Source organism: Fusarium proliferatum (assembly GCF_900067095.1).
Source record: "Fusarium proliferatum ET1 genome assembly, contig: FPRO_scaffold012, whole genome shotgun sequence".
NCBI lineage: Eukaryota > Fungi > Ascomycota > Sordariomycetes > Hypocreales > Nectriaceae > Fusarium > Fusarium proliferatum.
Window position 1 is genome coordinate 283,370 of NW_022194801.1, and position 14,410 is coordinate 297,779.

The window sequence follows — 14,410 nt, forward strand, 5'->3', positions numbered from 1 at the left end:
GTGACTGACATCAGCGAGAACTGTACACTTGAAGTATTTCATGGACGAGAGCCCACCATCATGAGACGAGTCGCCGACTTGTTTCCATTCGACAGCTCAGACCATATCCTGATCACCCACGCCGTGACGAGGGCATCGCGAAGTTCCTGGGTCATCTCTGCAGTAACGAATAGACTTATACGGCCTTGTTCATCCTGGATTTCTCTCGCTATTATGTCGCCATAGCAGTCTCTCCACTCATATGCGACGCCTTTACTCCGCGATTCGCAAGCTTCGTACAGGACACCATCCGCCCGAAACTTGCGGCCTGGCCCTCTCACCATCCGCTCGAACCGAAAGCCCTTGAGCTGCCGCAGAATATTACCGGAGCGGAAACATGACACTCCAAAGCTTGTTAGCGCTCGCTGTGAGGTAGCTTCGGCATGGTACGGAAAAGACGGGAACTCGGCAGCAGTGGGATGCTTGAGATCGAAGAGGTGACGGTTTTTCAGCACGACCTGGGGAAGACCGGCCGATGTCTTTGTAACGGGGTCTACGCGCTCGACTTTGACATTGCGATCGTTATCGTGGAGGTAGCTGATGTCGTGGGAGAATTCGTAGAGCGGGGGGTCTTGGGGTTCGGTTGAGTAGATGAAGCGTCCTGCGACGAAGAGCGTTGCAGGGCCGAGGATAGAATCTTTAGGGCGGGTTATAGTGGTGGGGGTTGTGTAGTTGGGAGCAGCAGTGGTGTCGTAGGAGGGCAGCTCCAAGTCGGAATAGTTGGGCGGAGGCAGAGCCATAATTTTTGGATGCAATGATGATCGATAACCGATGATAGACTGGCTAGGAATAAATTCAATGAAATAAATAGAGAACTAAATAACAATGCAACTGTCGCGTGCAGTCAGTCAATCAATCACTGTCTACAGGACTTCTAAAGCTATTATGACGTGTATCACTACTAGGGGCGGCAACGACGGCCTAAGCCATAGCCTCAGAAGCGGAGATCAGTGGGCTCACCCTTAGGGAGCAAGAAAAGACCGGACCTTGATATGGGGTGTCAAAATAAACTTAGCAAAGAGCCCCCTAAGTTCAGGCTAGATTTCCCTGAGCATTTTTATGGCTTAGAGTCAAGGTCCTGAGTTTTCTTTCCTCCCCTTGGCTCACAACTAAGACTTCGCCCCAATTCGGGCAGTTTCACAAGGCTCAATAACAGCGTCCCAGCTTTAGTGCAACATTGATTGACTGGTGATTGGTGCATCCTGGTATTTGTGATAATTCCTGATAAATACGACGATAATACGCCAGAACTCCTATTCCACAGACCCCAGACCCCTGTCATATGCTCAGAGCTTCACACACTTTTCAGCTTCTCTACAGACGAGAACCAAGGTTGACGTGTACGGACTTTGTGTTGCTGTACGCCTCAAGTCCAGCCTCACCGAGCTCACGGCCAATACCGCTCTGCTTAACACCGCCGAAGGGGATGTAGGGTTCACTGTCTTGTGTGCTGTTAATCCAGACCATACCGGCCTCGATCTCAGAAGCGACACGGTGCGCACGCTCGACGTCCTTGGTGAAGACAGCTGCGCCGAGACCGTATGTAGAATCGTTGGCGAGCTTGAGAGCCTCCTCTTCGCTGCTGAACTTGGTGATGACAACGACAGGGCCGAAAATCTCCTCACGGAAGACTCGCATTTGGTGGTGCACGTCACCGAAGACAGTAGGCTGGACAAAGAAACCCTTCTTAGAGGCATCGACAGGCTGGCCACCAGCGAGCAGAGTAGCCCCTTCAGACTTTCCAATCTTGATATACTCAAGAATGCGGTCGTACTGCTGTCGAGAGACTTGGGGACCCTGGTAGGTCTCCGAGTCCCATTGGTGGCCGACCTTGCTCACAGTCTTGGTGGTCTCGATGAATCTCTGAACAAACTCGTCGTAGACCTTGTCCTGAACTAATAGGCGAGAAGTAGCTGTGCAGATCTGGCCCTGGTTGGACATGATGCCCATGTGTGACCACTTGACAGCCTCATCGAGGTCACAGTCGGAGAAAACCAAGAGAGGCGACTTGCCACCCGTCTCAAGGGTAATGTTCTTGAGGGTCTTGGAGGCCATCTCCATGATCTTGGCACCCGTAGCAGTTGAGCCAGTGAAGGCAACCTTCTCAACAAGAGGGTGCTGAACAAGAGGAGGACCAGCCTCACCACCGTAACCGTTAAGGGCGTTGAAAACACCAGGAGGGAATCCGACGTCCTTGAAAGCCTGACCGAGGAGAAGGATGCTGAGGGGTGTTTGCTCAGCGGCCTTCATAACGATGGTGTTACCGCATGCTAGCGCAGGACCGATCTTCCAGGCGGCCATGGCGAGAGGGTAGTTCCAGGGGATAATCTGGGCGACTACACCGAGGGGTTGGCGGAGAGTGTATGCGAGCTTGTTGGGGTTGGCGGTGATGGTTTGTCCGGTGATCTTGTCGGCCCAGCCAGCGTAGTAACGGATAGTGTTGATGACCTCGACAACATCGCCGCCCTCAGCATCGGCGTAGATCTTACCTGTCATTGTGTCAGGGCTTCGTAAACAAAGTATTTGGTAGTGCTATCTTACCATTGTCCCAGGCCTCAGAGGTAGCGAACATCTGTGTACGCTCCTCAATGTAGTCGGCGAGCTTGTTCATAAGAGCGCCTCGCTGGGGAGGAGGCATCTTCTTCCACGAGGGCGCATGGAATGCGGCATGGGCGGCCTTCACAGCCTTATCGACGTCGTCGGCGCTGGCTGCATGAACTGTGGCGATTTCCTTCTCGGTACTGGAACACTTCATATTAGCTCGAGTTGGATAACCGACTGGGGAGAAGCTAACTCACGCAGGGTCGATGGATGTAATCGTTTGCTTCGATGAGCCAGGAACAAACTCGTTATTGATGAAGAGACCGGTCGGCTGCCTATACTTGACACCGTTGGGGGCTTCGAGGTTCACGAACAAGTCCGACATGTTGCTGAAGCGTTTCTGTGTAGTTGTGATAGATCGGCCAAGAGGAGGTGATGAGAATCGGTACGGCGATTGTGTTGAAGGCCGAGATAGAGAATGGTACAGTGAACGACAGAAACCAACGAGTGGAAGTCTGGACACAAGGGCAGCGCCCATCTTCTTATAGCTCCTCAGAGACATGGCTTGAGAGGGGTAGCTCGGGGTCCAATCCAAGGCGACACCTCCGTCTTGAGTCTAGCTAGATATGTACTGTATGTATCTGTATCTGGAGTCCAAGTTATCACCTGCATCCCCCACAGTCAATGGCCTCGAGAATTACTCTCTTGAGCAATTGATAAGCTTCAGAGGCTCTCGCAAATGTGCAATTCTTTGCCTCGTTTGGGTAAAGGTCATCTACGCCGCCGGCGGATGATTGAGGGGCCGGCAATTCGAGGTTGGAGCTGTGGTTCAACGTCATGAAACCGCTTAGACCTTACTGATTGAGCTTAGTTGGACTGTTACCCAGATCAGGTAAAAAGACACGAAGCGAGGCGAGGCGAGCCAAAGCCAGCTTGGCGATCATGACAGCTCTTATCGATAACAGCTACCGAGGTTGGGTACTAATTGAAAGTCAATTGGCTTTGGTGGTGAGCTCTCTGCATGGACGTTGTACATAAGCGCTTTTCTGATGATGATGATGGATGGTTGGCTTACCTCACTACTAACCGTCAAGATCCTATTTGTTTCATGCTGAGAACATCGGTCCGTACATTGTCTTCTCGCCAATTCATAGACCGGCATCACTCCCGGACCGCATAACTCACCATATATGGTATAGTGGCAACGTCTTTGATCATGCCCCACAAGGCTGCCTGTCAAGTTGAAGCTGGCATGGATGCTAATCGAGAGGATCTTCTCGTCAATCTCGACTAAATATCAAAAAGAAAAATTGTTTTGAAAGGATAAATTCCTTCCCGAAAAGAAGCATCAGCAATGCCACCTCATGCTGTTCATTCCAACACCATCTTACCAATGTCGACTTTAGCCGTCATCATTATCGAATCCAATGTCTCCGATCAAAGTCTCCGACATGTGAGATCAGATCCTGTTCATTCAAGAGCTTATTTATCAGAAACCACCCCTTTTAAGGTCAATTCCAAGATGATCTCCAATCAACCCCTCTATCGCTTCGTCAGCAGAAAAGCTTGGCCCTCCAATACCAACAGAGCCGCTTGGATATGGCCTCATATCAGTGCATCAGTAATTGCAAACTCCGCCAGCTTTGGTCCGCCGTGGTCCGTCATTCGTCCGTGAGCGCGATTGCGGAATGACTATTCCTCCCTTTCTTACAGCAACAAAGAACCACCGAGGACGTGCCCGCGGATTAGAAACGAGACACGCAAATGATGTGACTAGCGGGTGATCACTCTCGACTTTGTTCTTAGTATGCCAAGGGTCTACGAACAAATTCCTAGAGGATCACCATCACCTCTACTCCGTAGCCTCTAGGCCGTTGTGTGTTTAGGCACTTTGATAGGACTGGTATTGCAAGATTCCCCCAGCAGGATGCTGACAGGTGAGATAAGGTGATGCCAACAAACGAGGGCTAAATCCGAGACTCTTGGTGTCTTGCAGTCCCTCATGCAGCATCGTTTTCCCATTGAGTCTTAACTCCGGGGCTACCGAAGGGTCGTCAGATTTGATCTTACTGTCCACTCCGCGTATCCAAACTTGGCTGTGCTTCTTAGCTGGCAAACTTGAGATGGCGATGTTTTATTACGTCTTATTTGGCTAATGAGGCACTTATTCGTTCCCTTTTTGGTCAAGTGAGTCATTAGATTGCCATCATCTGACCCTCTCGTGCGTGCAAAATTGTCCATCTCAAGTGCTGAGCTGGTGTTGGTTTTAACATGAAGATGATATTATATTATGCCAAGCGTTATGCGGGACCACTATGAGGTTATCTGACTTCGGGCCAAGTCTCCGTGTAAGCGATTCCAACAGGACGGATAACCTAGATAGACCCTTGACAAGATATCGACTTACACCGAATCTTCTCATACCTTAGCCAAAGAATAACAACAACACGTGGCATAGGATGGCTCTAACTATTATCACAACCTATCCTCTTTTGAGATTGCTCATTTGGAAGCAGCGTCTTTTATCCGCCAGTTCGGACCAATATTGATTGTCACAGATGGTTTCAAACTCCATCGACGCCACAAACATGCAGCTCATTTTCGGCACAACAAAGCTCCATGAGCTAAAACATCGTGCACCTCAGAATGAGTACGTACTTATGAGCAAGGCCCCGTCATTAAGGCTCATTCAGATGTCCGCAGGCATTGGCGAGTGTTTCATTGTTAGCGTCGGAGCCTTGGCTGGTTCAAGCCCAATTGGGCTTACGAGATATCATCATGGAGGGTGTAGGCGCGGACATGTGGTGGAGTCCGCCACTCCGCAGCCACTTTACTGGCTGGCTGCTTTGTCTTATGCCCGGCCGTTATGCTGACAGCCCATACTATACTATGCGCAGCACTGTGATGCGATATCGTTATGCTTGGGGCGGATTTTGTGCAGGGCCTTGACCTTAACTCCTGGGACCAGAAAAGTCAGACAGTTAGTGAGATGAGATTATTTCATTGTCCTCGTGGGTTATAAAGATAGTCGTATCTCGCTGTCAACCAAAATGTGTCAGTCTTTCAGAGCATTAAGACCAGCTCTCGAGCACTTAGACAATATTTGCCCCCTTTCCTCAGGGTTCGAAACTTCGATATAAGCTTAATTCAACATCATCTATACATTTAAGCTTATAGGTAAACAAAAATCAGCCATCATGTCTGCTGAACCAAAAACGCTCGAGGTCCCTGCGACCACAGATCGCCCCGAGTCTACAACTTCAACACTCCGAGGAGAGGATGTTCAGGAGAAGAAGGAGGAGAAACAGGATGAAGACGTTGAGGCCGGCACAGTCTCAGGCAACAACGACAGCGATGAGGTTGACGAAGATGAATACCCTACAGGCATTAACATGTTCTTCATTGTTCTTGCTCTTGTCATGGCAGTCTTTCTCTTCTCCCTTGACTTGGTAACTCACGCCTCCATAACAAGCCAACAATCGGAGAGCTAACATGGACGTACAATAGACTATTGTGGCAACGGCTATTCCCAAGATCACTGATGAGTTCAAGGGTCTTGACAAGGTCGGATGGTATGGTGCTGCTTTCTTCATGACTGTTGGTGCTTTCCAGTCAACGTGTAAGTCACAAAGCCTTGGTCCCCTTTTCCCCAACCTGTCGCTAACACTATCAAAGGGGGTAAAATCTACAAGTACTTTCCCCTGAAGACGTCCTTCATCGTCGCCATTCTCATCTTCGAGCTTGGTTCTGTCATCTGCGGTGCCGCCCCCAATGCCGAGGCCCTCATCACTGGTCGAGCCATCGCCGGCGTTGGCGGTGCTGGTCTGGGTGCTGGCGCTTACACCATCATCGGTTTCTCTGCTCCTCCTAAGAAGCGACCTGCTTTCACTGGTATCATTGGTGCCGCCTACGGCATCGCCAGTGTCATCGGACCTCTCCTTGGTGGTGCCTTCACTGATCACGTCTCTTGGCGATGGTGTTTCTACATCAACCTCCCCATCGGAGGGCTCTCTGCCGGCATCATCTTCTTATTCTTCAAGACTCCCCGTGCTGCTATTCCCGTCAAGGCTCCTCTTCTTGAGAAGTTCCTTCAAATGGATCCTCTTGGAATTGTTTTGATGATGGGCCTCACCATCTCGTATATCCTCGCTGTTCAGTACGGTGGACAGGCTCACGCTTGGGATTCCTCTGTTGTCATCGGTCTTCTCGTTGGATGGGTCGCCATCTCTATCGTCTGGGCCATCTCCTGTTATGTCCAGGGCGAGCGATCCATGATCCCTGTCCGTATCCTCAAGAACCGCACCGTCTGGGTTATGAGCGCCTTCGCCTTCATCTTCGCCGGTTCTTTCTTCCTCGCCATCTACTACATCCCCATCTACTTCCAGTCTGTTCACAACGCTTCTCCTACGAGCAGTGGTGTTCGCAACTTGCCTCTTATTCTCGCTGTCACTTTCGCTACTATTATCAGTGGAGGTCTTGTTACCGCTACTGGCTTCTACCAGCCTCTCCTCATCGGCGGTGCTGCCCTTGCGACTGTTGGTGCCGGTCTGCTATACCTCCTTGACGTTGACACTTCTACTGGAAAGTGGATTGGCTACCAAATCATTGCTGGTGTCGGCTGGGGTGTTGCCTTCCAGATTCCCATGATTGCTGTCCAGGGTACTGTCGACCCTCAGGATCTTGCTTCTGCTACCGGTATTCTTCTATGTAAGCTCTCCCTGCTGGTGTTCGTCGAGAACAAATAGCTAATTATATATAGTCTTCCAGGGTCTTGGCGGTGCCTACGTTGTGTCTGCAGGGCAGGCTGCCTTTGTTAACCAGATGCTCCTCAACATTGGCGAGAATGCTCCTCAAATCAGCAAGGGACGATTGATTCTCACTGGAGCTACCGCTCTTCGTGAATCCTTCAATTCTCAAGAACTTCCTATCGTCATTGACGGTTACATGAAGGGCTTACATATCGTCTTCGCCATGGCTATTGCCTTTACTGGCTTCTCATTCTTGATCAGCTTGCTCACTCGTTGGAACAAGCTTAAGCTTGAGAACCTTACTGGTGGTGCCGCTTAGAGTTACCGTCCCTTTCAAGCTGCATTGATCGGATAGAATCGTGGTTATGGAGGGTACAAGCTTGAGAATACTGCCTTACAGGTCGTGATGGATGATGAATACCCAAGTTGAGCCTTGGGTTCCAACACATAGAATGATGGCCAGTTGATGACTGGAGCCAGGAAAATCTCCTATTTTAGACGTCTTGATCAGTATAAAGATAATGTTTTATTTACCTTGATCGGCCATTTGTATTCTAATGAACACGATACCAGCTCTCCATGTCACGTCTGTCATATTCGTTTCCAAATATTTGAAACCTACTTGGCAGTATTCGTAGTACAGCTTATCCGTCTGTAAGCCGAGAGAAGTGACACAATGTGTTCAAGATTATAACTCCCAATGTGAAGTGCTGTCTATGATTCATCCAGCCATCATCAATTAGAAAGTCTTAAATACATGACTCAGAGCTCCATTGAATATCACTTAACGTAGTCGATGTCGCTTTGCATTGGGAAATGGAAGGGTACAGGGTAACTGCATTTCACATGCACCCGACGACCTCAACTCCAAAAAGATACCCCTGCCATCTCCAACTCCACCAAGAATTCCGACTCAAACCGTCCTCAAAACTCCGCGGCAGAAACCATCACGAGAGTTTACTGCGCCCACTAACGATGGTCCATCTCAGCATTGACTGAGGCTTTCCTTCTTTATTTATTTCTTACCCTTTAAGTTTTCGAATTATCAACACAATGCTTCCTCTACGCTTCCTCCGACATCGCTCGCCCTTTGCGACCTCTGTCCGTACGGCTTCCTCTTGCTCGACTTCCTCCCGCCTCGAGACCCTGGCCAAGTCTCCGATCCGTGTCCTCCGATCCGTCGAAGCTGTCCGTCGTTGGCGTAACCCTCATGTCGTAAATCACCGATCAGTCGGCCTTGTGCCCACCATGGGCGCTCTACATGAGGGTCATCTGGCGTTGATACGTGCCGCTGCTAAGGAGAATCATCATGTTGTCGTGAGCATATATGTCAATCCGGCGCAGTTTGGCATAAAAGAAGATCTATCATCATATCCCGTCACCTGGGACGAAGATGCAAAGAAGCTAGCTGCACTGGATAGAGAACTTGCAGACGACGGAGGAAACCTGGGTCGCATCTCTGCTGTGTTTGCGCCAACAACCCCAGAGATGTACCCCAGCGGCTTTCCAGGACAGGAAATTAATAGCAAAGGGAGCTTTGTTACAATTACGCCTGTTGGAGAAGTATTGGAGGGTGCTAGCAGACCAACATTCTTCCGAGGTGTTGCGACAGTCTGCTTAAAGCTATTCAATATTGTCCAGCCCGAGCGAGTATACTTTGGTCAGAAGGACGTCCAACAAACAGTTGTCATCCGTCGGATGGTCAAGGATTTCATCCTGCCCATGGAGGTTGTCATTGAACCCACCCAACGTGAACTCGATGGCCTTGCTTTGAGTTCTCGGAATGTGTATCTTGGGCCAAGACGAAGAGCTGTTGCCACAGTGCTTCCCCATGCACTGTTTACCGCTGCCGAAGTATATAACACTAAGGTATCGCGCAAGAGAGAAGAAATTCTTGGCGCTGCACACAATTTTATCAATGCTACGGTATCCCGCCAGTCCACACTTCCTCCTACGGAACGTGTGCTCTTCGAGGTCGACTACCTATCTCTGGCAGATCCAGAAACCTTAGTGGAAATCGATGAGGTTGATCCGTCTCGCGGAGCAGTTATGAGTGCAGCGATTAAGATGTTACCAGTGGAGCAGGCTCAGAACGGCGAGGACCTGGGCTTCAGTGGAGGTCCAGCCGTACGTTTGATAGACAATATCATCCTCAAGCCCCAAGAGCCTAGGGATTTATAGACTCTGGTAATACGAGAAACTAAACGTAAAAGGTGTACCCAAACAGACCTCAACTGTTCAAAAAACGAACCTATAACATTGGGCTAGCTAGGGGAGGTACAAAAAATGTAGAACCTCGATCCTAAGCGATATAAAGATCTAAGTAAATTAGTACAAGTTCAAGGTAGCGTCCGATGTTCTCTTGCTTCCGGGACTAGATAGGAAGCATGCTATTGTATTGACTGGATATATGTATAAATTCGCACCAGTTGCTGAATATGTTGCTGTAGCTCCAAAATGCCACTTAATCCAAAGACTGGTCGGGGATGGGCCTTCGAAAATATCCTGGACAGAACTCTCCGATGACTTAAAGATGAGCCCGGGCCCTCTCCTCTCTCTTCTTCTTAACTTGCCTTATACTCTTGTCGAAAGCTTCCTTCTCTTCGCTGTTTAATCTGCTAGGGACCTTGCCTTTTCCGCTGCGTTCACCTTCTACTGTTTCCTCCCAAAGTTTACGGCCGAGCTCATCGGTAAGTCGGAGCACACGGCTGCTAACCGTGGCGCCATCACGGCGGTTTTTGCCTTCACGTCGTGATTTGGCGATCTTCTCGGTGAAGTCCCAAAGCTTGCCTTCCGCTAGCAGCGCGCCGGTCTGGGGATCGCGAGGAGTTCGCCAGGAGGCGTCGAGCTGCACACGCGGAGGAATCTTGGAGTCTTTTGATTTAACAACGTGGAGGAGTTGATCTTGTTCGAAGCGTGTGTACGAGTTCTTCAGAGTCTCCTTATTGACGGCTTCAAAATACGAGAGATCACCCTGATGATAAAGTGTCTTGCCGAGCTAGGTATTTTGTGAGCACAATGAAAGGGCGGGAAACACAACGGCATGATCCAGTGAAACATGCGTATGAAGACTTACCAGCTGTGCGCTGTTGTGTGTTTTGCCTTGTTCAATCCAGATCTCTCCGTTTTGGCCCAAGGGGGGAGTGAGACCCATAAGAGAAACTGCTGCCAACCAAGTGGCCTCGATGAAAGGCCATATAAGGAAGCAGTAAAAATCGTAGTTCTCTCTTCCAGCCCTTCTCTCCTGGTCCGCAAGACCAACCATTGTGACGTTGCCCTCGGCGTCGCGGTCAATCCTAATAACTTCGTCTGCCTCCAAGCCTCGCAGAGTCCGATCCAGATTTGTGTCAAGACCCTCGCTAGAAAAGATGAACTCGCCTCGAAAAAGTGACGAAAGAAAGTATACTTGTTCTTTCAGCTCATCAAACGGCATGTCTTGCATTTGGGGCCCACCTCCCCTCTTGACTCTCGAATACATTGCTGCACTGACGAGTGCTTCGTAAATGAAGAGATGGATCGTCATGTTGCGATAAAATGACAGCTGAAAGCGGTCGACAGCATAGTATGTAGGCTCAGCAAGACCCTCGACCACGCCAACAAGATCTTTGCCGAGAACCTCGAGACCGCGTTCGATGATTTCGGTGAGAGGTGCATTGCCAAAATGAGCCACGCGCCCACCTTTCGCACGTACACGTTCTGTGAGCCATGTAACTCGCCGTTTCAATTCTTCCTTGCCCACTCCGCGACCGCGGAGTGTCAGAAGAACAGTCCCTATCAGTGCTGTAGGCATCACGACAGACACTTCGTTGATATCGCTCAGAACCTGATAGCCCATCGTGCGTAGAAGTTTCTCTCGTACTGCTCGGACCTCTGGACGTTGATGATCAGTATCGAGACCGCGCGGTACACTGGACAGTTTTGATAACTGGTCATCCAAGAACTTTCTTAAGCTCCAAGGCTCATGAAACCTGACATCCACGCGACCCAGGCGTAAAGAAAGGACGGAAGATCCGCCGCTCAGAAAGTCAGCAAGATTCTCCTTCTTCTTGGGCATTCCAAGTAGCTCGGTAACATAACCCTCAGTCTCAATAACTTTATCGTACTGTGTGCTGACAGGGCATATGATAGCATCTTTAACACGCCCAGATAAAATACTATCGAGTACAAAACTAAGAATCCCAAACTTTGGAGGTAACAACTTCCCTGTACGAGAACGTCCACCCTCAATGAAACACTCGAAGTTGTAGCCTTCTTGAAGTAGTGTGTCGATATATGACTGGACTAATGTGGTGTAGAGGACATCATCACCGAACGCCCTTCGAATCCACATGGCTCCTGCATGTTGAAGGAATTCGCCCAACACTGGGATGTTCAAGTTGTCCCCTGCGACCACGACCGGTAACGTAAGGCCTAAGCGGTAGCAGATGAGCTGCAGCGAGACGTAATCGACGTGCGATCGATGACTCGGTAAGAAGATGATGCTCTGTTTCTTCTTTGCTGCGACCTCAGCGACCTTCCGCAGGCGCAAAACCTCTTCACTGGAAACATGGATGCCTTGATGATATGCGCGCGTCAAGAGCTGAGTGGTCAGATAGTACGCCCCACGAATAAACGCTTTGCTTTCCATCTTGCATATCATATCGTCAGTCCACTTCTCCGCAAGTTCTTGAAGACCTGACTCAATCTCTGTGAGTCGATGGGCTCGTTTGGCGCCATAGTCTTTGCAGTCCCTCGGCAGCATACCCTCGCGCTCTTCAACAGCCACGCGGTGTTCAGCAAGCCGGCTGATTCTTTGCTGAAGAAGAGGAGCTGAGAGAACCATGTTCTTCATGTTTTCTGAGAACCCGGAGTAGAAGACAGGCTGACCAATGACACGGTCGTAAGCTCGCCATCCTTGACCAGATACATATAATGAGACTTCGCGAAGGAATCTGGAAGTAGATTTCGTCAGTTTGCGTCGAAATTATTGAGAAGGGCCAATATGTGCGAGAATGGACACGGCGATGATGAAGTAGGGCACTTTACTGGAAAGGTTCAGAGCGGAATGAGGCAAACTTGTCCATCAAAGCCTCTTCCTTTCCCTCGGGAATATTCTTGGATGGCGACTCAACATAGCCACTGGGCTGGAGGGTAACTTCATCACCCAAGATCTGAAGGTCCGGCGCTGAATTGGTCGACGCATCGACCGCGTCTTCGTTATGCGACATGGCGGCTGCTGGCTTGGAGAAGGCTTAGCTTCTTGAGTAGAGCGCGGGTAATTGAATGGTCAAGCGTTCTTTCTCATCGCAAGAAAGTGACAGAGTCACGTCACTGTCCGAGGCAGCTTCGGCTATTATGATACAGATTCCAAGAGCATTGATTGCACTGCAGCTCATTACTATGACAAGTAAGGTAAAAGGTATCCCGAACGGAAGATCCAAGTTGCGACAAGACGGGATTGGCCGAGTGGGGCAGGCATCATTTGACTCTGCCGAGCGGCATGTGAAGCCTGGACGAACCTAGGGGAAGGAGCTTGGACCGTTCATTTCCCCAGAAAATTGCCTGCACATTGGAAAACTCGGAATCGCGGTATATTTCCGCTCAACACTTTTTTTAGTTGTTAATTTTCGACATAACATGCACAAGTTACCTTACCTAGCTATCAGCCTCACTCATTAACTATGGCCAGCGCACCACAACAGGCTACGCAGAATCTGCTGGCCAGAGCGCATTCCCCCGACAGCGTGAATCGCATATACTCGGAAAAGATCCAGCATCGCTCGCTCATCCTGCGGCCAACCTCTCCTCCACCTTCCACAATCAACGCGCGCGCCGCACGTCGAAAGGCTCGCCAAGATAAAAAGGAAAAGCAAAAGCAGAGACCCAAGCCACTATCGTCTCGAGAGAAACGAAGCTTAGGCCTTCACGACATACCTAAAGATGGCCAGAAATACCACATCTATGAGCCTCTAAGTCAAATGTGGCTTGGATATGCTCGAGAGCTACTGGGGAACGATCTTTCGACTGGAGGGCCAAGTGCAGCAGCGAAACTAGCCAGCGCTGAGTTTCATGGTGCTCCCATTCAGGTTGTTCGAAGCCATTGCCCGAGTCGCGTCGGCATTCAAGGTGTTGTCGTCCGCGATCGCAAGTTTGTCTTCGAGATTATAACCAAGAAAAGAGGAGTGAAGGTTGTTCCCAAGGAAGGCACTATTTTTCGAGTCGAAATAACGATTAGTGATGGAGCCTTTGATGGTGAGACCGGACTGAACAAGAAGTTTGCTTGCGAGGTTCTCGGAGATCAGATGATGCTGAGGGCAGCAGACCGCGCCAACAAGAAGTTCAAAGCACACTTTCTGTCAAATATTTGAGCGCCTTCTAGCATCGGGATCATAGGTTACCGACAAGGCCATGCGGGGCGTTATGGATGACGTCGATGTCTCTTATGCTGATTGAGCATTTGACAAGGCAAATCAATCGGGTGATGGCAAAAGTATCGTTAACCGGGTACTGAAGCATCCAGGTGGGCGTGGTGTTATCACCTACTTTTACTCTGCGAACTATGTGAAAAACTGTGTGCCCATCCCTACACATAGAGTTCTGCCACGACACATGTGTCTCGCTTTGCAGCCGTCATGATACCACATTTATGGAGGGACAAAGAGTGTCAAGGCTCAAGATACACAATGTCAGTATTAACTGGGTTATGATCTTTACGCCTCGGTATCTCAAACTTTTTTTTAGGGTTTCTCGCAAGCCACAGCGCAACTACGCTGGAACTTACAGGTCTGCATTTACCTGTATCGCCAATACTAGCAATAACCACAGTTGTACAACGCCAGTCAGATACAACACCTCGAGAGAGTACGTTTGAGTAGTATTCAGTGGCCAACACTCATCAATAGTTCTCATGGAGAATGGGTAGAGGGTACAAACTAACATGAATAGTGTTAGGTAGACTTGAAGGCACCGCAAAATGCGACATCTCTGTAAATAGAGTCTAGCGATTTACTCAACGACCTTTAATAGAGCCATGACGTGGAATCGTCGCCTCGCCGGAAACATGGTCATTGAATAGCAGATCACACGAGGCAGACTCAGAGAGT

The 14,410-nt window shown here is 49.6% G+C and overlaps 7 protein-coding genes across 7 annotated transcripts; 4 read left to right on the forward strand and 3 right to left on the reverse strand.

Moving 5' to 3' along the window:
• Nucleotides 1-38: 38 nt before the first annotated feature.
• Nucleotides 39-779, reverse strand: FPRO_13201 (uncharacterized protein; the record flags this gene model as incomplete). Its single annotated transcript, XM_031222628.1, has 1 exon — nucleotides 39-779. One exon carries the CDS (start codon nucleotides 777-779, stop codon nucleotides 39-41), a length of 741 nt encoding a protein of 246 aa, XP_031088068.1.
• A 574-nt stretch (nucleotides 780-1,353) lies between these two features.
• FPRO_13202 (putative aldehyde dehydrogenase) lies at nucleotides 1,354-2,965 on the reverse strand (the record flags this gene model as incomplete). The annotated part of the gene is made up of 3 exons (XM_031222629.1): nucleotides 1,354-2,528; nucleotides 2,581-2,780; nucleotides 2,838-2,965. 3 exons carry the CDS (start codon nucleotides 2,963-2,965, stop codon nucleotides 1,354-1,356), a joined length of 1,503 nt encoding a protein of 500 aa, XP_031088069.1.
• Nucleotides 2,966-3,934: 969 nt separating this feature from the next.
• Nucleotides 3,935-4,255, forward strand: FPRO_13203 (uncharacterized protein; the record flags this gene model as incomplete). Its single annotated transcript, XM_031222630.1, has 1 exon — nucleotides 3,935-4,255. One exon carries the CDS (start codon nucleotides 3,935-3,937, stop codon nucleotides 4,253-4,255), a length of 321 nt encoding a protein of 106 aa, XP_031088070.1.
• A 1,522-nt stretch (nucleotides 4,256-5,777) lies between these two features.
• FPRO_13204 (uncharacterized protein) lies at nucleotides 5,778-7,647 on the forward strand (the record flags this gene model as incomplete). Its single annotated transcript, XM_031222631.1, has 4 exons — nucleotides 5,778-6,029; nucleotides 6,088-6,199; nucleotides 6,256-7,287; nucleotides 7,340-7,647. The coding sequence occupies 4 exons, from the start codon at nucleotides 5,778-5,780 to the stop codon at nucleotides 7,645-7,647; spliced, it is 1,704 nt and encodes a 567-aa protein (XP_031088071.1).
• A 734-nt stretch (nucleotides 7,648-8,381) lies between these two features.
• FPRO_13205 (putative panthotenate synthetase) lies at nucleotides 8,382-9,509 on the forward strand (the record flags this gene model as incomplete). The annotated part of the gene is made up of 1 exon (XM_031222632.1): nucleotides 8,382-9,509. The coding sequence occupies one exon, from the start codon at nucleotides 8,382-8,384 to the stop codon at nucleotides 9,507-9,509; it is 1,128 nt and encodes a 375-aa protein (XP_031088072.1).
• A 346-nt stretch (nucleotides 9,510-9,855) lies between these two features.
• Nucleotides 9,856-12,535, reverse strand: FPRO_13206 (uncharacterized protein; the record flags this gene model as incomplete). The annotated part of the gene is made up of 3 exons (XM_031222633.1): nucleotides 9,856-10,326; nucleotides 10,405-12,259; nucleotides 12,354-12,535. 3 exons carry the CDS (start codon nucleotides 12,533-12,535, stop codon nucleotides 9,856-9,858), a joined length of 2,508 nt encoding a protein of 835 aa, XP_031088073.1.
• A 453-nt stretch (nucleotides 12,536-12,988) lies between these two features.
• Nucleotides 12,989-13,675, forward strand: FPRO_13207 (uncharacterized protein; the record flags this gene model as incomplete). Its single annotated transcript, XM_031222634.1, has 1 exon — nucleotides 12,989-13,675. The coding sequence occupies one exon, from the start codon at nucleotides 12,989-12,991 to the stop codon at nucleotides 13,673-13,675; it is 687 nt and encodes a 228-aa protein (XP_031088074.1).
• Between the last annotated feature and the right edge of the window lie 735 nt (nucleotides 13,676-14,410).